Consider the following 24,669-nt stretch of genomic DNA (forward strand, 5'->3'; position numbering starts at 1 on the left):
ATTTCAAATTAAATGGTAGCTTTACAGGCCGGCTTCCGATGGGAGCACATTTAGTGCAATGACGCTGGGGGTGGCATGGCTCGGCTTTTACCTTGTGCCGTAAGCCACACGCAAGTTGCGGTCTAGCACAACAAAAGCTACATAAGGTAATTTACCGGGGGATGATAGAAGCAAGTCTATGCTCGTGCTATATTGAATACCATTTCAAGAGCTCTAGCTGAAAGTATGCTCCAAGTAACTCATCAGCAAATCAGAAACACTGAAACAGCGAAAACGTAGGGTTTATGTATATATACTGCATTTCTGCTGTTTTATTATACATAGGTTACTACTGCTCACAGATTAAGAGAGACTAAGTCCCATGAGAAATATCAGAAAATACCAAGATAGTCCGCACATGGCTGATATCCATGAATTATATCAATGTCGAAAGACGATTCTAGGTCCTATGCATAATGATCTGTCAATCCATCACTACACTTTCCACGTGATGCATTTAGTAATGAATTTGTGATTATAGAGAAATGAGCTTGAAATAAGATAATCTTCTGCAGATGTCTATAGAACGATCTGAGTTGCCTCAACAGATAGGAAGCATTGATAGTACCGTCCATATTGCCATCTGCCTGGCTTGAATGTCTGGCTTGAACTGACACCAAGAGACGGACCACTTTAGATACCCTCCCATCCTGACTCTGTGAACACCATTGTTCGTCTGCCCCGAAGCTAGCTCAACGATGATTAATTCCGAGAATGTCTCTCTTTTTCTGTTAGACCAAAGAAAATATAGTCTCCAGAACTACATATACAACCTGAGCTAATGAAGTGGAGTTGTTACAGCCTGCCACAAACCCCCCCACAGCCCCAAAGCGAGGATTGACGGTTTAGCGGCACGGGCCGTCGAGTGGCGGCTAGTAGTTGGAATTGCACCATCGGGGACCGATGGCCTACCAAATCGTTTGAACAGTTGATAGAAACCCCTAGGGCTGATATACTCGGAAGAGTGAAAAGAACAGAAAATGATTTCAAACAAAAGAAAATCAAGTACATATACGACAGGGTACGTCTGGGTGACCAGAAAAGGCCCTTGCTGGACACAACCAGAGGAATTGGAAGGAAAGCCCAACTGTTAGCAAGCAAAGTGTTGGTAGATAATCTCAAACGAAGACAAAGAGCCCAGATCAAGTGGAATAAAATAAGATAAGGAATGGACTAGACCAGATGGAAAAAATGACCCAGAGAAGCAAGGCACAGATGGCCAAATCAGAAAAAGAAAGGAGGAAAAAAAAAACGAGAAGAACCCGATGCAAAAAGAGCATTGATATCGAAGACAAAACTCCCCATTCTCCCAGACCCATAAACGCCGAACTGAAACCTGAAACCTGAAACAAAGTGCTCCTTAGAAAACACCGGAGCTTCCCCCTAAACCATTGGTAAATTGATATCACGATAACCATTGTCTTGACCGAGAACAAAAAAAAAAACAAGAGAAAAAAAGAACACCCCCCCTTTCTACCTTTCATCTGTACCATATCACACCAGTGAGTCGGAAAGTCATCTTAAAAGACCTAAACTCGAGTCGATCGTTTCCGTAAACCAAATTCTTGTTCTTGAAGCTCTCGTATCAAACGAAGGCTTTCCTCGTCTGCATCTTCATCTCCCGTCAAATGTTGAGCATGCTTATGCTGACGTGGGGACAATGATGTAGGGGCATGGCGATGGAAGTGCTTTTCATACATCGGAGAGCTCTTCTTCGCATGTGAAGACGATGGACGTGATGAAAGCTTTCTTGTCGAAGATGGCGGAGGTGTTGTCTTGCGCGTGCCGATATTGGAAGATGTGGCCCGCACCGCTGGCTTCGTCGCCCGAGACGTAGTCGATTCGGGTGCAAACCGATCAACATGACGGGGCTGGCGAGATGAATGCCGAGAGCTGGAGTTAGGTGTGTGGAGGGCAGTTGACACGTCTCCTTCCACAGATTGTACTGCATCTCCCTCTTGGACCCCATCCATCTCGTCGGCCAGCGACGTAGGCGGCGACACCAGGGATGTGTTTGGCTTGGATGAAGACACGGACATGGAGTTCAGATCCTTTGCATCCACAGACCCAGCCTGAAAGGCAGGTGGCGAAGCGTACAGAGCTTCATCTTGAGGTGCCTCGCCTACATCCGGCAGTTGTTTTGTGGCATGAACGTGGTCGATTAGTTCGTGATCAAAAGCCCCAATCAACTCGGACTGCGCCATCTGCTCATCGCCATCATCATGACCGAAGAAGACAGCTGGTTGTGTCATAGGTGATGTACTCTCTTGCTTTGTCTTTTTAGCTGCAACGGGCATGTAATCCTCCTCGGCAGGACGTGCTCGCTTTGCAGAAGCATTCGCACGAGGTTTGGAACGCTCTTGAGCCTTGACCGGATCTATTCGGCCATATTCATCATGAATGCAGCGGCGCTGGTGTTGAGTCAGTAAAGGAAAACGAAGCAAAAAATGCGTCTTAGGGATGCAACATACCTTGCTCTTCCGACAATCATCGCACGCCTTGCTGCGCCCCTTTTTCCCTCCATTGGTGCCATCGGGACTCACATCAATGAGACGGTTAGCAGCGGCTGTTGAGTTGCCCATGACTGCTGATTGAAATCTCGCCGAGCTCTCCAAACGTTCGAGGTCCACAAGATGGCCATTCTTCTGGAATCCGGTTTGAGATGCAATTGCCGCTAGTGAATTCAAGGCAGAGACAGCGTCCTGAGCCAGGGAAGATGGTGTGCTCACTCCTGAGCCGGGTGTAAAAGTATTGACTGCGACTTGTCCGTTCAACATCAAATCCCCGGGCTCATCTTTGTGCCTGCATCGGATGCGGCGTTTACGACAGGCGTCACATGCTACTCGCTTCGGGCCGAGACCTGAACCTCGTTGCACGACTCGAGGCTTGGGGGTGGTGGCCTCTTTGGTGCTGGAGTCCGGAGCATAATTAAATGGCGCCGGCGTCGCACTTTCATCGGACTGTGCATAGGCAGCACTGCTGTGTTGGGGATTCGGAGTTGCAGGGATCTCTTCTGATGGCCATTGGACCGCTTGCCTCTCAGCATAAGTGCGCTGATTGTCAAAGTTGCGTTCAGATCGACGACTAGGTCGGCCCGCTGGTTTCTTGTCTGCGAGAGACACTTTGGGGTTGCTCTCAATGATGCCGGGTCGAGTCCAATGGGGGGACCTTTCGTTACCGCGTTTCCAAGCCACCCACATGCCAAACCTCCTGATGATATCCACAGGATCACCGGTGCATTTGGGAATGGAGCGTTTGACTGCGTTTCGAATATCAATGGAGGGGTTTCCATCGACAGTATAGCCACCTGCAATGAGCGCAGTCCGCAACAGATACTTGGCCAACTCAGGCAGACCCTCTAACTCTGCTTGCGAATAGAAACGAGCATTGTGATGAGGAGAACCTCGAGGTTCCTGATTGGCACGTTCCCCAAATTCATAATAAATCGGATACTGACGGTGGAATCGATAATTCTCATCCTGCATGAAAGCTTCCAGCACATTCTGCGGAATAGGATCATCCTCCAGATATTTCAAGGCCGTATACCACTGGATCTTTTGGAAGAAAGGATATCGGAACTTCTTGGGGACCTTGGTTTCTTTTTCAATGTTGAGTACCTTAATTTGCATCCCGTAGTTCAGTTTGGTTAGGAAGTTACCACCAATCACCAGACTGTTTGTCGGGGTCCAAACTGCGTGAATCCAACCGGATGGAATCAGCATAGTGTCCCCCTCAGAGAGATCCACGCGATAGCACTCCTTTGTCTGGGTACCAAGGAAGATCGAGTCCTGAGCGGGAGAGTTGCACCATTCTTCATACTTCTTAAGGTGTTTGTCTTTGGGTGGAATGAAGAAGAAGGTCTTTTTGCCCTTGAGGATATGGTAGTATACCGAAGATCCACCGAAGTCGATGTGAAAGTCAGTGTAGCAGTCGGCAACAGACATCAGACAGTAGAATTGAACTTTGGGATAATCGCCAATGGCCTTCAATTCATCCGGCCACACGGCGTCTTGCAGATCCAAGTCACGTACAATCTTGGGCCGTCGAATCAGCCTGCCCAGTTTGCTTTGCGAAACTTCCAAACTGATCACATTTCTGACTGGCTTGTCTGGCTCACTGCTTTCGTAGTAATCGGCCCATTTTCGCATGTTCCATCTCTTGTCCTCGCCCTGCTGGGACTTGACATCGATCACTTCAACCCTTTCCTCGGGCCCATAAAGCTCTGCCACAGCACGGACGGTAAGGCCTTGAGGAATGACCATACCCAAGAGATCCTGGCCACAATCAACGGTCTCTTCAACGCGGGTTCCCTGCTCTGGGAGATTATCGAGGAGATCATCAAACATCTCTTGCGAACAAGCATCCTGGACCAGAGACTCAAAATCAGAGGTGTCTTGGTGAGGTACCGGTTCGCGGGTATTCCAACAAGCAGGAATCACAATGGGCTCGGTCCATCCATTCCCTCGCTCAAAGTATTCCGCTGTAACTAACTCGGGCTTCATTCGAGGAAAATTCTCTGGTTGGAATCGAATCTTGCCTTCACGTATGGGTTCTAGGTAGTGGTGTTCGAGCGAATCACTGGCGGCTTTGACAAGGCCTTGGTTGAGTCCGGCATAGTCAATAGCTGTACGCGCCCGCGAAGACTTGCGCACAAAAGTTGTTTGCCCATAGATTGAACGGCATGGGCGACATATGTATTTGTCAATTGTACGGATCTCTCGATCGGTCTTGAAGCCGGCACAGACGATGTGGAACCATCGATTGCATCCATCGCAATTGATCCATGTGTCCTCATCCTGTTCCTCGCTGTCGGCCGGGATACGCACTAACTGACACCCCGCGCAGCTTGCTTGATTGACATCACTTTCTTCAGATTCCGTTTTGGGTGGAAAAGTCGGGAGTTGGTGCAGAAAGTGAGATTCCTGAGAGTCAGCCGGCGGATAAGGGCCATAGGTCGTTGGGGGAGGTGCATCAACAGGTGGATGCCAGGCGTTGCTTTCGTTTTCGTCCTCCCAAACTATAGGCGGCAAAGTACCTGCGCTGGTAGTTGGGCGGACCCCGCTGAGAACAGGGCGAGAGATGAAGGCCGACCCATCGGAGCGAGAGCGCATGCGAGATGGAGGGGCATCATCAAGATTGCGAATGGATTTCGAGTCGCCCTGGTCCGTATACCCGCCAGACGAAAATCCAACTCGAGCTTGACGTATCGCGTCACCTGCGTACTGATTGTACGACTCGTCGATACTGACTCTTTTGGTGTGATTGGCGGGATGGAAATAGGTGGGTCGCGCAAGATTCAACAAAAGTTCAGCATCAGTTGTCATGCTTTCACTTCCAGCCGGGTGGGCATTTTCTGTGGGCATTCCTGGCCGCGGACGGTAGGGCGATGGATCCCTTGCCGACCGTGCTCGCTTGGCCGGCCGCTCAGAGTCTGCGGAGTCGGCAGGAAACAAAGGAATCGAGGACCGAGGACTCGGGGAAGACGGATTGGGAGGGAGTGGTGCGAATGTAGGACTAGTTGCGAGGGCAATCGTCGCAAGTGTGTCAATGGTTGAATTTGAGCGGCCATGGCCCGATCGCTGGTGTGAACCACCTTCTGCGGCGATATTCCGATTATGATTTGACGGACGTGGGTCGCGATCAAGGCTGGTGGCTCGAGGGGGGCTACGGGCAGCCCAGGAGGATTGGAAGTCGGCGGCTGTGGATGGAGTGATAGGTTCGACGGCGCGCAGCGGAGGGGACGGAGTACGGTAATGAGGCGGACGGCCGCCTAGGGGACTCGCGAATGATGCCGCACTCATCATCTTCGCGACCCAGTGGAGTGTATGTTATAGAATGTTAAAGATGAAGGGTTGGAGGTGCGAAAAGTTGCGCTTGCGGTAGGTGGGTGCAAAGCGGGGATACTGGACCACACGGGCTAGCGAAAGGCCGGCGCAGGCGAAGGGAATGTCATTCCTGGCAGAAGGGCATGCGCACGGCGGACCGCAAGAATATGATTGATGTTTAAATGAAAGATTGAGGACGAAGTGAGTAGTCGACGGGAGTCGCGGAGGGCTGCGTTGAGGGGGGTCCGAATCGAGCGGCGGAAGGACAAAGGCGCCGAGAGTCGCGCCGCAACCTGCGGGCAGGTAGGAAATGGAATCGAGTAATATCCAGTAGCCAGGAATCGATACCTGTCAACTGGATGGGAAATAGCAAGTATGCGAATAGATGAAGCGCTGAAAGAGAGAGAAGAAAGGATGAGCGCGAAGTGTTGGGCGAAGGAGGAAGCGGGAGTCGAGTAGCAACTTTGAAGGTATGTACGCGGTACAGCGGTCTACAACATTACACTGCGCTTTGTGATAACTTTTGCCAAAACAGCTACCCGGATACTGTTTGTGTTCTATAAGCTCTATTATATCGATACTGAAATGCGATTGTACCTATTTGGGTTGCTCTCCTACTCATCTTCAGTCTGTCTAAGTGTATTGTGAACGCCGAGAGCGTTCACAATACAGTCCGGTACATACCATCACGTGCTGGATTCGATACATGGTGTCTAAAAAACAGGACTGGAAACATTTTAAATGGAAGTAATTCTGTTGCGAGTGAGATACCAGAGAGTAAAAGAGACATTATACATACACAACTAACAGAGTAATGGAAAGACCCTTCAAGTTACTTATAGAGAGCCATATCAAAAGACTTGCAGATCCGAAGCTTGAAGTATTAAGGGTATTATATAATCCTGTTACATATGGTATAAGTTACCACTAAACCAAGATAGGCAAGCGCACTGCCAAGAAACCTCGTGGTTGTTCTTGCGACTTGCTCTCCATCTTCTGCTTCTTCGTTATTCCAATTTGCAATCGATACCTTGTGTATCTTTCTTGTCAACACTTTCATTCAACATATTTCTCGACTCTCTCAACTCTGAGAATGAGCCGAAAGCTCGCCCCCGAAGCCAATAGGTACGTGAAATACTTTTTCCATGCCCCTCTCCCCGATGGTCGGCACTTAGCCATTTTACCATCAACGGCGTGATTGTCGGGTCTACAGGAAGATCTTTGAATTTAAACATTGATTGCTAACTTTTCGTTTTCTGGCTTTAGGATTCTCTTCGTCAAGAACCTCAAGTACGTACCTGATCTTTCGCCGCTTTGCTCCGGCTGTCAATCTTCCTACACCTTCGCCTTCTATCCTGTCATCTGCAACTTTGACCATATCGCTGATATCATCTTACAGCTATAACGTAACAGCGGAACAACTCTTCGACCTCTTCGGCAAATTCGGCCCTATTCGGTAATAGTCTTCCATAGCTCGTTTCAGCACACGATCTAACTTTATTTTACTTGCAGCCAAATCCGCCAGGGTATCGCCAATAATTCCAAGGGAACTGCATTTGTTGTCTACGAGGACGTTCACGACGCCAAACAGGCATGCGATAAGCTCAATGGCTTCAACTTCCAGAACAGATACTTGGTTGGTACGTATCGCCATATGGATCATGATGATCATAAAACCCCTGGAGGTTGAACAAAGATCGCTAATCTGATATAATATAGTCTTGTATCATCAGCCAGACAAGATGGTCCGTACGAAAGAGGACATTTTGGAAAGGCAAGAGAATTTAGAACGGCTCAAACAGCAACACGGGATAGAATGATGTGACGATTTCCTCTTTCTCATGATGCCCTCTGCTAGCATTTGGCTGTGCATGGTATTCCAACGGCTCTACTATTCAATCACGGCTTGGTTGAGGGGTTTCCGGCGTTTTTATTCCCTGGGTTCTTTCTTATTTCAGAGGGTTTGGTGGTGGGCGAGGCTGGATCTGGTCGTCAGAAATTGACCCAGAAATGATCGTGCGACACGTCCCGCGAGATTTGATTTCTTATTCTGTCTGTTCTATTTACATTACTACTATTACTTCCCGTCAATTTGACCCTCCGCTTTGCTCCACCCAATACTTCCTGCATGCGCAAATCCAGAAATTCGTCTGGGGAAGACTATCCCAGCATGAATATGGTTGCACCGCCAAGCATTCTCGAGTTGGCTTCCCGGGCCAGAGCCGGATCAATAAGTAAGAGGTCTTCTGGACAAGGTTGGCGCACCACTGGAGCAGTACCCACCCTTATGCAGACAGCCGAGGACCCTTGATAATCAATTTTAGGCGGTCCACTAATCTAGACTGTAGCCGATCTGAGCAGTTTGCACATGCAAGGCTTAGCATGGAATTAGATAGCGAAATTGAGGAATGTGCCAAGACACAAACCCTTAAAATAGCCATAGAAAGGGAGATATCAGCCTTGTCGATCCCGCTGCGGGGGGACCCTGACACCGCCCCAGGCGCAGCGCTACAAACTGGCATCCTACTCCGCACTGAAAATTCAGTTTGATCTCTGAGAAACTTCGTTTTCCTTTGCGAAAAACAGCTCTCTTATTATAATAAGTTCTTGTTTCTGCTGATATTTGTCAATCATACTTAGGGTTACACCCCTCCACTTCTGCCTGGGCATATCACGCGTATGACGTCCAGCCGCCGCCTCCGCCTTGGATAAGCTTTCCCGACTGTTACCTCGATCCATTCAGCACATGTCACATCATCCCCTTTGGATAACCTCAGACCACATTTTCCATTACTGGGGAAATGATGGACGACGTAACTGGGTCACTGGTTTCGATAGCGACGACTACTCTTGTCGCTGCTAGCGGTCTCGCCTCGTATTCCGGCACGGCTCTCCCAACTCCTTCTTCGGATTTACACACACTATACTACCATGGAGTATCCCCTGCAGACCAAGGGAGAGATCCAAATGGGGAAGATGGGGGAGAATGCAAGTTACTGGGTCCGTTCTCTGTGTTTGTGCAGGTTGCCCTTGGTGGGCTTGCATTATTATCACTCGTTTTCAAGAGGTGGAGAGAACGACCACAACGCCCGATAAAGGTGTGGGCTTTCGATGTTTCGAAACAAGTCTTTGGGTCGGTGATGCTCCATATGCTGAATCTGCTCTTGTCCATGTTTTCAGCGGGCCAACTGGAGATTCGGAATGCATATAAGCCGAACCCGTGCTCTTTCTACCTGCTCAACCTGGGAATCGATGTGAGTCTCGACATTTTACTTTCACTCTTGTTTAAGAACCGCTGGCTAACTGATTGCGATGAACTAGACTACCCTCGGTATCCCCATTCTGATCCTCATCCTCCGTGTTCTAAACTTCCTAGCGTCTTATACAATTCTTGCCAACCCCCCAGAATCGATCGAGTCAGGAAACTATGGCCAGCCTCCACGTGCGACGTGGTGGTTCAAGCAGGCCATCATATACTTCGTGGGATTAATCAGCATGAAGATTTGCGTTTTCTTCCTTATTCAGCTCCTGCCTTTCATCGTCAAGATCGGCGACTGGGCTCTACGATGGACAGAAGGTAACACTGCTGTTCAGATTTTCTTCGTGATGCTCCTCTTCCCAGTCATCATGAACGCCATTCAATATTATATCATTGATATATTCATCAAGAAGCCGATTTCCCAGTACGCCATGGATGACGAACATGGTGATACTGCCACGGACGACGATGCCCTTCGCCGGGAGGCTCTTCTTGATGGTCTAGATGGATCGTATTCGACCGATTCTGATGATGACACACCTGGAAAATCACAAGGTACTGTCTCTCATCCAAAGGCAGCCGCAAATGCTCTTCATGAGTCGGAGCAACTACTCACCGAGGACCATTCTCCTGTTCCTCCATATGAACCCATTAGCTCAAGTAGTAGCTCCAATGAGCACGATGCTAAGCCTCATTCAACTCACTACTAAACACGATGGGGCTGTGGGATTTGGCTGTTTGATACTTGTTTTGTCTGGATATTTTTGATGACTTTGAACGTGTATACGATTGTCGCTCATACATATTAGTGTGGTTATTTGTCTGTAGTTTTCATATAAGTTCAGCAATGGAGTTTGGCTACTTACTTTTAACCATCGAAACCACCAAATAAATCTATTTAGGTTTTCATAACTTTGATCGGCAATCATTTGGCCTGCTCTTCAAGAGTAACTAATTGGACTGCAGTGTAACTAAACCATGAAGTGCTCGTATGGGCGGACATACAGGCCGCTTTATACACCGCCTTGTTCTGCCGGTTCTGGAAAAATCAAAGAAGAAAAATATTCTAGCTCCGCCCGAGAAACATTGACGGCCTACAGTTGCATTATTGCCTCCAATTACTTACTTGGTGGTCGAATCTGCAAGCAATTTTATTTGATTTGCAGATCCTCATACACCAGCCATCATGCCTAACGTAGGGCTGAAGGAAAAGTCCAAGCGGACGACTACTCAGTCTCCGTTCGAGAACAATACAGCCAATGTCCGGCCGGAGGATTCAGATGTCGAGATGGAAGATGAAACCAGCTCAGATGAGGATGATGTTCCCGAAAAAGACGAAGCGGAAAAGAAGCTGGAGCGCATGCTCTTCGGCGACGATGAGGGGTTCATGGGCGCATTAAAGAACCAACAGGACCGCGAAGCTGGAATGGCTCTCGCTTTGAACAGTGACGACAGCGATGCTGGTGAAGATTCTGAGGGGGGCGAGGCTCAAGATCTGGCTGATATGGCCGATTCAGACGTATGCGATCCCAATTTTGTTTTTTTCTACCTGTGTCGATCTCTTGAACTAACATATCGCGGCTCATATAGCTTTTCTTCCTCGATTCAGGTGCACCTACCACTACCGATTTCATTCCCTCTCCGGATGGCGCATCGGATGCCGAAGAGGAACAAGAGGATGACGAGCCCGCAGTGTGGTACGACAGCGACGATGATCGTCTCGCCGTGTCGCTAGCAAGCCAAGCCAAATTGCGCAAATTGCGCAACACCGAGGCCGAAGATGTCGTGAGCGGCAAGGAATACATCCGACGACTGCGCAGACAGTTCACTCGCCTACACCCAACCCCAGAATGGGCAACCCCCGAGCAGAAGCGCCGCAAGACCGACTCCGACTCCGAGGAAGAAATCGACTCAGACAACGAGAACGAGCATCTATCCATGCAGCCGCTGGCCAAACTCCTTCAAAACGCCTCCGACCTAACCCGGATAGAAGACAACTCGCGCTCTGGAAAGCGCAAGCTGCGCCAGGAAGTCATCGACATCCAGCGACTGAAGGACGTCGGCAAATCGCAACCCTCTTCCGTCGACTCCCTGAACTTCCACCCGCATTATCCCCTCCTGCTCTCCTCCGGCCCGGCATCAACCCTCTTCATGCACCATATCTCCCCATCCGCACCAGCCCCCAACCCCCTCCTCACTTCCCTGCACATCAAGCGCACCCCCATCCACACTTCCGCTTTTGCCCCGCCAACCGGAAACAAGATTTTTGCCTCCGGCCGCAGGCGCTACTTCCACATCTGGGACCTGGACACCGGCAAGATCGACAAGGTCAACGGTTCCGCCGACAGAAAGGAAGAGCAAAAGTCCATGGAGCGCTTCAAGCTCTCTCCTTGCGGACGCTTCGTCGGCCTCGTCGGAACCTCCCGCAAGGGCGGTGGTCTCATCAATGTTCTGGACGCAACCACGGCGCAGTGGGTGTCACAAGTGCGCGTCGACGGCCGTGGCGGTGTAGCTGATTTCGCATGGTGGTCTGACGGCGAGGGTCTGACCGTCGCGTCGAAGAACGGAGAAGTCTCCGAGTGGGACGGGCGTGTTGGACGCGTTGTCGCTCGGTGGGTGGATGCCGGAGCCGTCGGCACGACTGTTCTCAGCCTTGGAGGACGCTCCGGACGTACGCAGCTTGGAGGCGATCGCTGGGTGGCGATCGGTTCTTCTAGTGGTATTGTCAACGTTTACGATCGTCGCGAATGGGCTGCTGCGTACGCAAATGCTTCTGCCGCCGAGAAGGACTCGCCGGCTCAGGCTGGCATCCCGCGTAGCCCTGCGCCTGTGCGTGTCTTGGACCAGCTTACTACTCCTATCAGCCACCTGGTGTTTGCGCCTGATGGACAGATGATGGTGATGGCTAGTCGTTGGAAGCGTGATGCTCTACGTCTCGGTATGTTTTGGGTCTCCAATTGTTCGCTTGTCTGTTCTCTGCTAACTTTCTCGCTTAGTTCACCTTCCTACTTGTACGGTATACCGTAACTGGCCCACTTCCAACACACCCTTGGGTCGGATTTCCTCTGTGGCCATTTCGCCAAACTCTGAGCAGTTGGCGGTTGGCAATGAACAGGGTGGCATCCGTATGTGGGAGATTCGGGGTTAGGATTCATATCTTCCAATAAAATATTTATTCATCTTGTTATATCCATATATGCCTAAGTGCATTTTGTGGCCCAGGTTTCGTAATGTACACTCAGCTTGTTTTGGTGGCTTTCCGTGGGGGTTTTTGGGGATTGATCAATAGGGTCGCACGCTCTTTGAAGCTACAGCACGACTGCGATAATTTGACGATGTTGAGCTAGTCACTTCGAATTGGTCACCGCGAATGGGCGAACTATTCTTCAATTTATGCCTAGACACTCATGGACATATACTAGCAGATGGGTTTGGCTTTTGTGCACAGTCCCGGCCCGACCCGCATGATAAGTACTAATACATAGAATGACGCGAGATCTCCCCTTAGAACGACACAAATTCTAGCACGGAGGCTGCGCTGTGTTCTGAAATCGTGAGGAGTAAGAGGCAAAATGAAACTGGGCAAGCAGGCAGGGAACAGGAAAGCTAGCGGGCGATCTTGCCAAATCAACAGATCAACAAAAGCGGTTCTAGATTGGACCTATACTACGATGATACTGGAATAGTAATTCTATCACAGTGGCAGCATCACTACCATGACAATTCTGCTGAAACTAAGCCTCCAGCTCTTATTGAAAGTTTGGACACAGTGTTGATGGTTAGGTGATTGCAGACCGCACCAATAAATCATTCGTGGTGAAAGATGGTTCTAATGTTCAGTCGAACTGCAGCTCAGGCCTACTGTCTCCACCCGACACAGGCTAGATCGGAATTTAGGCGCCCAGGTTAGCGCTGCCCCCGGAAACCAGGGTCAGCAGCCAATGGCCATATCATATCAAGCAACCTATAGATGTCAGCAAGGTGAGACCTACATGATGAGCAAGGCGACTGTTCATATGCACTTCGTAGCCGCATTCTATATTTCTCTCATATTTCCTCTTTCCTTTCTGTTCATATACCGCCCGCACCGACATAATGCTTAGTAGAATTTCCTTGATCTCAAGTCTGCTCGTTCTCGCACCATTGCACGCGCTGGCTAAAGAATGCTTTGCCCCGGATGGATCCGTCGCCGACCACACGTACCGGCCATGTATTGCAATCGACGGCGTAGAGTCCATGTGCTGCTCGCTGAACTCAACCACCCCTGATACATGTCATCCGAACGGTCTATGTTTGAGCAGTGCAAACAGCACATACGGCTCAAACTACTGGAGGGACTTCTGTACTGACAAGACATGGGATAGTCCCAATTGCCTAAGCAAGACACTCTGCGACAAGAACGTAAGTCGACGAAACCAGGGCATCATCCTTATATTCTTATCCGGCCTTTGAATCTATATTAACAAACCTTCCCTTACAGGCTGGCGGATCCTCAAGCTGGACATCTCGACTCACGATATGCGATAATGGCGCGTATTGCTGCGGTACAGATAAGAGTTGCTGCTTGGAGGGCACAACATTTACGCTCGCGGCTACACTAGTCGACATTGGGAACCACAGTACTGCGACTGCGACTGCGACTGCGACTGCAACTGTGACTGCAACCGCCACCGTGACATCAAAGGTCTCAGGATCATCAACTGTGGCCATTGGGGTCGGTGTAGGGGTCCCATTGGCAGTTCTTGCCCTTGCAATGCTGGGAGCAGGCTTCTTTTGGGGGAGGAGAAAAGCACAGGAGAAATACAATGCGTTAGGCGGTGCCCATGCGGATGTAAAGGCGGGAGAGTATATACGATCAGGAATATGGCATGCCGACTCAAATCCGCTCTATGAGGTTTCAGGTCAGGGATCGCCCAGTGAACTGCCCGGGAGCAAAGCACCAATGCGATAGAAATTTTGGCTTGATACGTTATATGTGGGGGATATATTGATATACAAAAAAGATCCTCGAAGGTGGACGATACAAAGATGACTTTTGTTCACCATAAGGCCGACTCATCCTTTGCTGACAGCCACCGCAACCCCTCTCACAACATTTACTCCAGCTCACTAGTTGAGCAAAATCTCCGCCCCGCGGAACTCTTTCCCATCTTCAATCCATATGGCATTCCGTTTCAAGTACACATTTCTAGTAGATCGAAGCCTATTGATGATACAGGCTTTCCCGAGGGCGAAGACCCAATTTTCTCAAGCATATAACTTCGTCAAAGAAGGGTTTACTGTGTTGAATACTGTGAAGCTGCAGTGACCCTTGTCATCACCAAGTCCATGGCAGGGCTCCATAGCCCATGCCGGTTGCGTTGTTACTTGCCCCTATTTGAGCCTACACCTACCCAAAGCCGCAGTGTCCAAGTCTTCATCTCTTAGTGGGTGGCAGGCAGCGCTGATAGCAGCGCTACAGGCACCGGTCAATGGCATATTAGATTTGAACCTTCAAAGAGCCCGAAAGCTAATGCTAGAGCTCCATGAGCTTCGCTGATATCAATTACGCGAGAATCGCAATTTCGGGTACTTGTCCAGCATTATCAATGATTCTTTGGATGCACGCAATGAATATAATCAAATATGGCAACGGGCATCCTCGAAGTTGGAGTTAGGGCTGAATCTCGAGGCCAGCCGGGACCCTAACTATGTATGTACATATGTACTAGTTATAGCGCCCTATTGACTACATGTAATCAATCTACTACAAGCCTGAATGAAATCAAGAAATGGTACTCCGTGCTGATGTTCTCAGACTTATCATCTGATTTCGATATTCGCTGAAAGGCCAAGCTTTATTTTTTTGTAACTGTCAGATATTTCTAGCAATACAAGCACGCAGAGCACCAAAGATGAACGCCAAAGATCCAGAATGGGAAAGAAAGGAAAGGTATGGATTTTCAGCGCCGGGGTCCGGTATCGAGGGGAATATAAAACGAGATAACGCAACCAAATCACATGCAGGCCGTGCCGATCAAATCAGATTCGTGGGTTTATTCGTAAGGACGGGTCTATACTGCTGGCCTTTTGAATCAAGGGTTTTCAGTAACAAAGGGGGTATATGGAGTAAGTAAAAGTTAGAGAAAAAGAAAAGAAAGAATGACAGAAAATGTTAGTAGAAGAATCCTAGGAAAGCTTTATAAATCTGGGTGAAATCTTGCTCGGCAAATTTTCACACAATTGAAAGCAGGTGTGGAATGGAAAGAAGGGAGAGTTCTTTTTATGGGCCTGAATCAATTCAAGTTGCGAATCAATTCAAATTCGAGGTGTTATTCTCCATTCCCACTTGACGCCCACCGCTGGGGCCGCTTCCCTTGTTCGATGTAGTTCTTGATAACGCAGGGGGCACGATCAGGGCCTTGGCAGACCTTGTGGCGGTTGAGATGCTTGAATTTCGGACCGAGAGGCCCATTCACGTAGTGATACTGGCCTGCAAATCGGTACTGGCGCTCATCGCCAAGCGGGTAGAACTTGTCGCCCCACTTGCCTCTATAATGGAACCATTCAGTCGGAGCGGAGGGATTTAATGTTGATGCGCGCAGATTCTGACTGTCAAAGTCATAGGTGTATGTTTGTGAGTTGAGTAGGGGATCCCATAGTGGGCCGCGGTCTGTGACATCGTGCAGTAGCCCCCAGGGAAGAATGTACTCATGTACTCCGGTTGTGGCGTACATGGCGTGGCTGCCCTCGGCGGAGTATATGACAGGCTTAACGGAACGAGTCAGTTGGGCGGAAATCTTTGCTGCAAGAAATGAAGACTTACTCGTTGACCTATCTTCTCGACTGCCTCGTAGCTGTAAGCCTCTCCACCCTGGTGGGCGCTGAAAAATAGTGCTTTTGGTATGCCGTTGTGGAATCGCATCAAACAATGCTCCCAATCACCAACATGATTTCCAAATCTGACATTGACGACAGTGTTGCCAAGGTTGAAGCTATAGAAGTAGAACCAGAATGCGTCTATAATCCCATTGCCTTTGTCTATCACTACCAAGATGGCCGGCGCGTCACTTCGGCCACCAGCAGCGTCATCGTGGATTTTTTTGCCGCTATACCGCTTGTGGAGCTCTTGTCTGAGGATTTGCTGGGCCTCGGCGTGCTCATTGAAATTCGATTCGTGCGCAGAGTCGGTCCCTTGTTCCAATTGGGTGAAATCGTACCACTCGGCGCGGCTTTCTTCCGTGTCACCGGGGATTTCACCATCCACCCGACCATCCCAGTCTGACCATGATTCTGGCGTCTTGTCGCTTTGTGTTTGTGGGATATTCCGTTCGCCTTCCAGCCACGGCGGGCGGGTCTGTACATCATCATTGCTTGTCAAAAATACGTGTCTCCCCCTTTCCCACTCATTCAACTCATCCAAGTCGTGCAGAGTTGGATGATCCCATTCCGCCTGGATAGGCGTGTAATTCAGCGTCGGGGTGGTATGGTACAAGTGCTCGGCGATATCACCGGGCCAGAATTGCTCGCTAGAATAAAGGTGGACGAGTGGGGCATAGTTCAAAACATAGTCCGGGATCTGCCGCCGAGCCCGCTCTTCGGCATCCCACTTGGACTCGTTATCCCCGCTAAGCCAAAAGGAGCGCCAGGGTTCTTCTCGCTCGGCAATGTGTATATCTGCCCATTGCGCCGGGTCGCGATGCCCGAACCGACCCTGCGCAGTACGCAGATGTGCCGCACCGCAGACGCCCAACCACCGACAGGCTTTGCGGTCGAACCACGAGCGCGAGCTCGCAATCCAAGTCCGCTCTTCCCGGTCCTCCACGCACCAGACAAATGCGTTTGGTCTGACTATGTGGAGTATGCTGTTGATGGATACATAAGCGATCAGGGTCGAGAGCACGGCAATGGTTGCCTTGGCCTTGCGGGTCATCTGCTGAAGCGAGTCGACATAGACTGTCAAGGCTGAACACCGTTGAGGTTCATAAACTGTCAAATGGGGGATTGGAGTTGAGGCTGGATCAATGCAGTGGGGGTCAAATAGGGCTGCGGCAATTGGACAGTCCCCACGATCTATAGTAGGACGAGAGATAACGAATGGGATAAGAAGGGCACACAACAGGGCCGCGGGGTCACCTATATAAACACCGAAGTCATTGTTAGCGAGTCCGGTCTTCCGAGTCTAGCTAGTATCCTCCGAGAGTAGGAAAAGAAAAAAAAAGGGAAAAAAGTCAAAAGATGGATATCGAACTAGTCAAACACACCAGCCGGGAACGTGCGGAAATGCAGAACGGTAGCCAAGCCGGGATGCGATCGCCACAGGCCCCGAGCTACTACAGTAGGCTTATCCGTCCAGAGCCGGATTGGAGAGAGAAAGATAGAGAGAGGAAAAGGGAAGAGAGAGGGAGACTTACGAATAATAGATGGCCCTATGGTTGTTGCGGTGAAGAGAGAATTACTACTATGCGTAAGGCTGAAGGGCAGTTGATGAATCAAAACTCTACTGGTTCTATGTCGTGGTTCCATGCAGACCAAGAAGAACAAGATCAAGGCTAGTGGATGCTATTTGGAAGTTGAAAAATGAGAACCAATTGATTACGACTTGGAAGCATCTGACGGCATAATTCACCCGATCGATTTGCCCCTCCAACTGATAATTAGTTGATTTGAGACATTGATAGTCAATTTAGTACAGTAGAAGCACGAAGTGGATCCACTGAGGGGAAAGAGAAAGTACATGTCTACATGTAGAATGTCTGAGCACTCCTGATGGATAGTATTGAAAAACAGCTATTCCCCTATATATGTGCAATTGATGATAAGTTGTAAAAAATCTCCAAAGAAAAGCAAAGAAATACTTGAAACAAAAGGAGTGAGAAGATGTATTGTCCGGTATGTCCACGGGTTTGTGGAGTTGAGTTGTCATCGACACGTCGGGCATCGGGAATGTCCAAGTCACCGCTTTACAAAGCTAAGTCACGTTATCTTATTATCTTATCTTTTTCATCTACTCCACGGAGTACTTTGTTTAAAGATGGATACAACAATGCTTGATGCTTCTGATGGTGAATATGAGTATGAATATGGGTCAGAAACTGAGGTGAGCAGCTCTACATGATCTGTATGTCTTTGTGTTTTGCGTCCACTGACTCCATTTTGCTAGACATTTTACCTCAACCTGGACCTGACCGCCCACCATGGTGCAGTGCGTCCACCACGCCGTCGCACACCTGCAGGTGATGCAGAATCCATGAACGAGGTCCAAACTTCCGCGGATAATAATGACGATAACCGTGCGAGCGAAGCTTTTACTCCAATCGAGACCGCCGAGGGAGGCAGCCTCTCAAACGAGCGAATCCAGATACTCGATCTCCACACGTGCAACCCAATCGTCTCGTATCACAACCAAATGTTCACCTGCTCCTGGGCCGATCAGATCGGCACCGAGCTAGTCTTTGCAAGCCCAAACACAGAACCAGGGACCAACCAATCCACCGAACCCTTGCACCGTGGACCCTCGTTCGAGCTCATCGCCGCCAACAGCGTGAAGATCCTCGGTCGCAAAGCACACATCACCTCCAGCTCTGGCCCGGGACTGGTACAGAATTCCCAAGCCGAGACTCCCCCTACAAACCCTGCATCCGAAGCAACCTCTCAGGCACCTTCGCAGGCCGGCGTGCCTCGTCGTGTGGCGCCGCCTTCGCACCAGGCACAATTCCTGAAACGGCTCCAAGATTTAAAATCCGCCAAGGGGGAAGGAGACACCGTTCGCACTGTTATGAGTACACGGCGAACCTTGCATAGCGCAGACCATCTCGAGCGATTGCAAGGCTGGACGCGCACCGAGGCACAGCTTGCTGAAATCCAGCGCCTCAACGAACGTGCAGCCAGAGGGGACGCAGAGGCCCAGACGACCCTCAATATGATGATCTCTGGGCTCCAGACGGAGTCGGAGTCTGAATCGGAGAGCGGAAGTTCAACATCCTGAAGGTGACATCTAAGGTGTCCACACTGAAGCACCCAAAACACTGGTCTAGACTCCGTGCTTTTGAGCCGAATACCCGGAACTAACTAAGCTGCCGGCTCTCGGGATCTCAGTAACGTCAACGCGCTATGATTTCATAGCCGACTACTGTCACGTGGGATTGTGCCGGGGACCGGGGACCGAGGACCGGCACTAGCGAGAAGATATTGATACGATCCTGAAATTATGGCCGACTATTCATTGCAGGAACTCAAAAACAACCTGATTCCACTTTTGCCGCGATACCATATCAGCCCAACACAGCACCCCCAACAGCAGTTACGTTGACCCCGGAAGCCGAGAAATCGCCGGGCATGATCCCAACCCACACCTCACCTGCACGATGGACACATTAATTTGACGTGAGAGCTATTCCATGTTGCTCAATGAACTTTATTTGTGGGATCTACCAGGCAACGTCATACTGGATTTTAGTTCTGGGATGGTGTCCTGTCCTCGTTCCCTGAAATAACCTGCATATGATACAATCCAAAAAAACGCGTATAATATAGACCTTTTTCACTTTACCCAACTGTATTGTACCTTTAGTACTTCCCCTTTGAGCATGAATATTGTATGTTGTATTACTTCCGGTTCGAGCATAAGGCAGAGTGTGCGACCCATCTCATTTCACGAGGTGAGTGACGTCGTGATCGGCAGTCATATTCAGCAGATAGTTCTGTCGCATTTAGGAAGGGTATGCAGCTAGGTAGCACTATGTACACGGTACTTTGAATTCTTTTTGGGAGGAGATACTGCTCTGGGCCCCAGCTGTATGAGTCGTCGTTACGGCGTGTAATCGAGTTTCTAAGACAAGTAAGACACCTTGTGGTTTATGTACTCGAGATCATAGATGGTGAAGGAAGATAAGCCCAAAAAATGTATACTAAAGCATTGAAAATGGTTAATAAAGATGTAAGAAGCAGCATGTCAGCTTCGTGTTAGCTTACGAATTCTACTCGATGTGTGTAATAGATGTCTAAAACAATATATTCAAGATCAAAATTTGATTCCAAAGCCCAGGGAAATACTATATAACACCATCACCCCAGACCTTTGAGATTACCCCTACTGAAGGGAGGTATTGAATGATATCCACGCCGCCATGCACACGCTAAATCCAACAGGCGACTAGTAGATAAATGAGAAAGCAAAAAGAAAGACATCAGGCTAAAAGCATCGCGGGTGTAGACATAGAAGAGAGGAAGCAGAAAGCAAGGGACAAGACCGGTGGCTGTAACTCCAAGTCAAGCAGCCAGATCCATATACTGGAAACCGATTATCGAGATATCGGGTTGTGTTGGTACAAGGAGCTCAATAGGGAGGTCCAGGAACGATGAAAAGACAAGAAAACAACCCGAAACTGAAGACGAGCAAGGGCAGGATTACTCCAAATTCAAGCTTGGGATATTATCGTAGGAGCCCTTTGCTTTGAAAGCGACGGGTGATGGAGGCGGCGCGGGAGGCATGCCGTCGATGAGGATTGAGCGGTTTTTTTCTGGCTTTTGGGTTGTGGCTGTCATGATTGCGGAGAGGTCCTGAGACATGGAGAAAGTGGGAGGCATGACGGGGGTTGCAGTCTTGGTTGAGACAGTGGCCATTGTTGGTCGGTTTACTGAAGGGTATGGATTTGATTTTATGGGGTGGTAGAGGGCTCGAGGTTGGAGAGAATGTGTTGGGAGCGAGGTTGTTGGTTGTTGACTTTTTATAGATGCGGAAGAATATGTGGAAGATCCGGTCGTCTACCTCGGTTGAGATGTGATGGGATTGATGTATTTGTGTCGTCAAGGCTTGATATCACGGGAATGTTAGCTTTCTGTTGTGCAGAGTGCTTGTGCTTTGTACTTTGATCTGGCATATGCTTATTCCTATAGATGGAGCTCGTGGTTCCGAAGTTGCCCGAGCACCCGATTTCGGGGGATCGGATCGGAGGGGAGATGGGATGTGGCAATTATTGACAGGAGTCTTACTCACATGGAAGAACGGAATCGATTTGAAGATTTTGTGGTGGCGGTGGTGGTGGTGAGCTTGAGCGTGAATAGTTCAGTTGGGTTGATGCGGATGTAGTTGACTTGGCAGGTGCGCAAAATGTATTTGTCTGGTTGGAGTTGGCTGATTATAACAATGAGTTTGTCCAGGTGTGAAACGACTGAAGACAACTAGTGAGTGGTGATAGCCAAAGCTCTTAAGCTGTTGAAGTGCTGGGTATCTTATGTTATAGTTGGAGATAGTTGTACACAAGAGTGGATGAGAACAATTCCAGAACTAAAATGAAATGGCTCCTGGGTCTACTACTAGTTATATTTTTCTCCTGGAATTAAATATAAATTCCAAATAAATAGATGAGACACAAAGGGAAATTAGAAAATTAAAACAAAAAAAAGCCATCCCCGTAAAAAAAGAAAGTGTGGAGGAGTACATTCCCTGGGGAAGAGATCAAGTACCGTGTACAATATTGTACACGCATACCTGGCCAGACCCAAGGCTTATTGTTGATCCCGCCAAGGCTCGTCCCATTCTAAAGCACCCAACAACCCAGCCCATCGAGGTAGGGATAGGGAACATTCCCCATCGGAACAACGGGACCCCAACCCGGAAAGCCTGTCGGGGAGAAAACAAAGGAGGAAAATGGGGCCTGACGCGTTGGTGTGGGGGCAGGATTGACTTCCAGGGGGTGAGAAAATCGATGAATCGATCATCTTTGCATTATAATTTGTCGGGGATGATATGACACTAGACGAAACAACTAACTAGTGAAAGCCGGAATCGGCAAGGCTTAAGGATTGCTTTCACTATTGTACAATATTAGAATAGTCGACGGGTTGCTCCGTATATTGTAGGCTATGACAATATATATTGTATGATTATTCAAGACCCTTAGTGTTACGCGCCAGTGTCTCCAGGGCTTCCTACACCTTCTAGCGTTTCCCGGAGAAAACCCGTTAGCACAGAACCTCGGCACGAGAGCGGATACGGCGATCCTCCTTTCGAGAACAACTAGGGCCAGCTACCAATCACTCGGAGTTGACGGAAGCTTTCTTTTCCGTTGCGGTGTAAGAGATCGGCCTTGTGGTGGCGACAGGAATCGGGCTCCTTTTTGTTTATCCCACGAATATACGTGGTTTCAGGCAGAACAGTGAGATCCTGTAATTTGATCTTCCGGAGGTGGAGGTATGTATCACCGATCGACAATAGGAGACACCCATACATACATACAGCAACCATCCACCTCCGTTATCGCGCAATACAACATTGTTGGAAAGAATTTTTCTTTCTGACAACCTCACCGACCCGATTTGTATAGCAGATCAGGGCGATCATCCAAAAATTGAGATAGCTCGAAGATTCTTTGGAGTTCGTACGGAAGGTCCGGTATATCCGCCTATAGTATACTCCACACAATCTAACACAGTGTCTGACTAGCAAAAATAAATGTCTTCTTTCATGAAACGTATCATAGCGCAATACTTCGCCCGAGCCGCCATTTCAACACAACATTGGACCTTCGCTTAAATCTCAGAAAGGGAAGATATCCACGCTAGGGACCGAGACACGTCTGGGGCGCATATCAAATTATTCTTTGTTCACAATATCAAAGACTCGAAATCAAGGTAGCAGGGATATGATTCAAGATCTGGGGTTAGCTGTCCAACGTTCCCAACGTTCTTTTGTAGGTTGCCATTGGTAGCGACCCTTCACGCCTTCAGGGGCACATACATACATTGAGCTTGACAAAAGTACGAAAAAAAAGTAGACCGTTGATCGACGTCTCAATAGCTAGTACAAGCGAACTCCACAATTATTTCCCCGGATTCAAGGGGCAGAAGCAGACTTCACTATTTTCAATACCTGCAATGCACTCCGCTGCCACCTACGTACTAGTCCATCGGTAGATGACTAGCTAGCATACGTATATCTGGGGGAAAGGGGGCAGATTTACTCCAGAATGTCCCATGCCAGACACACTCCGGATTTCCTGGGTGTCGGGTCCCCGAGAGTCAGGGCGCATTGTGGGAATCTCAACCCCCCTTCGATTGCGGCTGGAACTATCCCCGGTATCTGGAAGGTTTCAATATCACATAGTCTTATCGATGGATAACAATACAACCTAATCAATAAACAATGCTGCTACGACAACCTTGTAGTAATAACGGGAAATTTGACAGGTACAGTATACTTGCATATCGACATGCACTGTGTACCTCCGTGAACGTTGTAGAGAACATTCTTTTCATGATAAGCTCCCCGCATGACTGGTGACTTGTCCACTTCACCGCTCGTTCAAACATACAATTTTTTTTAAAAATAGTGAATTTTTAAAAGTGCGTAGAGATAGGTTATTGGAGGGGAGGGGAAGTGATGAGTTGGCTATGTTTTGGGCGAGGCGAGCTTACTATCTGCTGCCAAGGCGCCAACTGTGGAATGGATTCGTCAGGTACAAGATGTACAACACATCCCATGCATAACTATCAGTTGTGCTGATGACTCGTGATGGAAGCCTTGCGATGTACATTCTCCAACGTACAGCTACCGGGGTCTATTGTTTGCTGGTTAATTTTAACTACTTGAACATACATAAGGTCGACGTTGGTCTACCCGACACGTCAGGTCGTCTGTTGGCATTTATGGAAACATGTCCCTGTAGATGCTGGGCTTCGTATCGAGGAGACAGTGCTTTGGGGCATGCCTACAAGGCATAGAGGTATCGACTGGTCCATGCCTAGCCACATGTCACGAGTGCAGGGCTATCCTACAATGTATTTGTACGCAGGGGATACTTGGATCGGTGAGATCGAGATCACATAATTTACTCCTGCTTTCTTTGCATGTTATCTTATGTTGGGGACATGGATCGACAGGCCGGCACAAACAAAGAAGAATTCAGAATTTGGAATCTCTTATCTATGGTCTGCCCAGGTGTTTGGACCCTCCGGGCCTTGCAATCTTTCGAACATTTCGAATCTATATCCAATGATAACTACATCCCTTTTTTTGTGTAATGTGTACCCAAGATCTTTCATGCGCGCCCTACAATGAACGGTAGGAAAATCTGTCAATCCGTGCAGCAACTCTGTTGGGGAAAAAACGCGACGACAATGATCTTCTGACCTGCCCGTGTCCTTTCTTGGAAATTCACTGCACAAGGATCTTCCCAATACGAACACAAGTCAGCGATATCCAAGTAGCAAGGTATGAACGTGTCCCAGCGTGTTTCCAAGTTTATGTCAGATGGGGTTGCACCAGAAACCTGGGCAATACAATGTAGTACAACAATATATTCAATATCCAAATGATTCTAAAGGTTTTCTGGTTTCGGAAAGGGCTGCCGACTCAAGACTCCCCCAGATTTTCGAGATTAAGGCCTGAGGCCACCAGAATCTGAATTTTCTTCATTTACGTCATCCACAGGTCACGGGTTTCTGGGACGGAATATCATTTCCCCTAGAGATCGGACAGTCGGTGAATTCTTCCAATCAAAATTGTCTATTGAGGCCGTCAGTGGTCCGCTATCACGTAAAATGCCCCGCCGGACGTCCTTGGAA

The 24,669-nt window shown here is 48.8% G+C and overlaps 8 protein-coding genes across 8 annotated transcripts; 5 read left to right on the top strand and 3 right to left on the bottom strand.

Moving 5' to 3' along the window:
* Positions 1 to 1,568: 1,568 nt before the first annotated feature.
* Positions 1,569 to 5,843, bottom strand: jhd1 ([Histone H3]-lysine-36 demethylase; the record flags this gene model as incomplete). Its single annotated transcript, XM_057240463.1, has 2 exons — positions 1,569 to 2,450; positions 2,511 to 5,843. The coding sequence occupies 2 exons, from the start codon at positions 5,841 to 5,843 to the stop codon at positions 1,569 to 1,571; spliced, it is 4,215 nt and encodes a 1,404-aa protein (XP_057099758.1).
* A 1,114-nt stretch (positions 5,844 to 6,957) lies between these two features.
* On the top strand, positions 6,958 to 7,698 carry N7529_004937 (putative pre-mRNA branch site protein p14; the record flags this gene model as incomplete). Its single annotated transcript, XM_057240464.1, has 5 exons — positions 6,958 to 6,989; positions 7,131 to 7,154; positions 7,264 to 7,320; positions 7,377 to 7,504; positions 7,584 to 7,698. The coding sequence occupies 5 exons, from the start codon at positions 6,958 to 6,960 to the stop codon at positions 7,682 to 7,684; spliced, it is 342 nt and encodes a 113-aa protein (XP_057099759.1). The 3' UTR covers positions 7,685 to 7,698.
* A 967-nt stretch (positions 7,699 to 8,665) lies between these two features.
* On the top strand, positions 8,666 to 9,833 carry N7529_004938 (STIMATE family protein; the record flags this gene model as incomplete). Its single annotated transcript, XM_057240465.1, has 2 exons — positions 8,666 to 9,118; positions 9,186 to 9,833. The coding sequence occupies 2 exons, from the start codon at positions 8,666 to 8,668 to the stop codon at positions 9,831 to 9,833; spliced, it is 1,101 nt and encodes a 366-aa protein (XP_057099760.1).
* A 476-nt stretch (positions 9,834 to 10,309) lies between these two features.
* N7529_004939 (WD40 repeat domain-containing protein) lies at positions 10,310 to 12,271 on the top strand (the record flags this gene model as incomplete). The annotated part of the gene is made up of 3 exons (XM_057240466.1): positions 10,310 to 10,642; positions 10,714 to 12,061; positions 12,120 to 12,271. 3 exons carry the CDS (start codon positions 10,310 to 10,312, stop codon positions 12,269 to 12,271), a joined length of 1,833 nt encoding a protein of 610 aa, XP_057099761.1.
* Positions 12,272 to 13,218: 947 nt separating this feature from the next.
* Positions 13,219 to 14,074, top strand: N7529_004940 (uncharacterized protein; the record flags this gene model as incomplete). Its single annotated transcript, XM_057240467.1, has 2 exons — positions 13,219 to 13,524; positions 13,604 to 14,074. 2 exons carry the CDS (start codon positions 13,219 to 13,221, stop codon positions 14,072 to 14,074), a joined length of 777 nt encoding a protein of 258 aa, XP_057099762.1.
* Positions 14,075 to 15,434: 1,360 nt separating this feature from the next.
* On the bottom strand, positions 15,435 to 17,284 carry N7529_004941 (uncharacterized protein; the record flags this gene model as incomplete). Its single annotated transcript, XM_057240468.1, has 2 exons — positions 15,435 to 15,872; positions 15,929 to 17,284. Coding segments are annotated over 2 exons (1,794 nt in total), but the record flags the coding sequence as incomplete, so codon positions are not given.
* Positions 17,285 to 18,148: 864 nt separating this feature from the next.
* N7529_004942 (TFIIIC subunit 6 family protein) lies at positions 18,149 to 19,090 on the top strand (the record flags this gene model as incomplete). Its single annotated transcript, XM_057240469.1, has 2 exons — positions 18,149 to 18,202; positions 18,266 to 19,090. 2 exons carry the CDS (start codon positions 18,149 to 18,151, stop codon positions 19,088 to 19,090), a joined length of 879 nt encoding a protein of 292 aa, XP_057099764.1.
* Positions 19,091 to 20,511: 1,421 nt separating this feature from the next.
* Positions 20,512 to 20,727, bottom strand: N7529_004943 (uncharacterized protein; the record flags this gene model as incomplete). Its single annotated transcript, XM_057240470.1, has 1 exon — positions 20,512 to 20,727. One exon carries the CDS (start codon positions 20,725 to 20,727, stop codon positions 20,512 to 20,514), a length of 216 nt encoding a protein of 71 aa, XP_057099765.1.
* Between the last annotated feature and the right edge of the window lie 3,942 nt (positions 20,728 to 24,669).

This window comes from Penicillium soppii, assembly GCF_028829465.1.
Source record: "Penicillium soppii strain IBT 18220 chromosome Unknown utg000004l, whole genome shotgun sequence".
Classification (NCBI taxonomy): domain Eukaryota; kingdom Fungi; phylum Ascomycota; class Eurotiomycetes; order Eurotiales; family Aspergillaceae; genus Penicillium; species Penicillium soppii.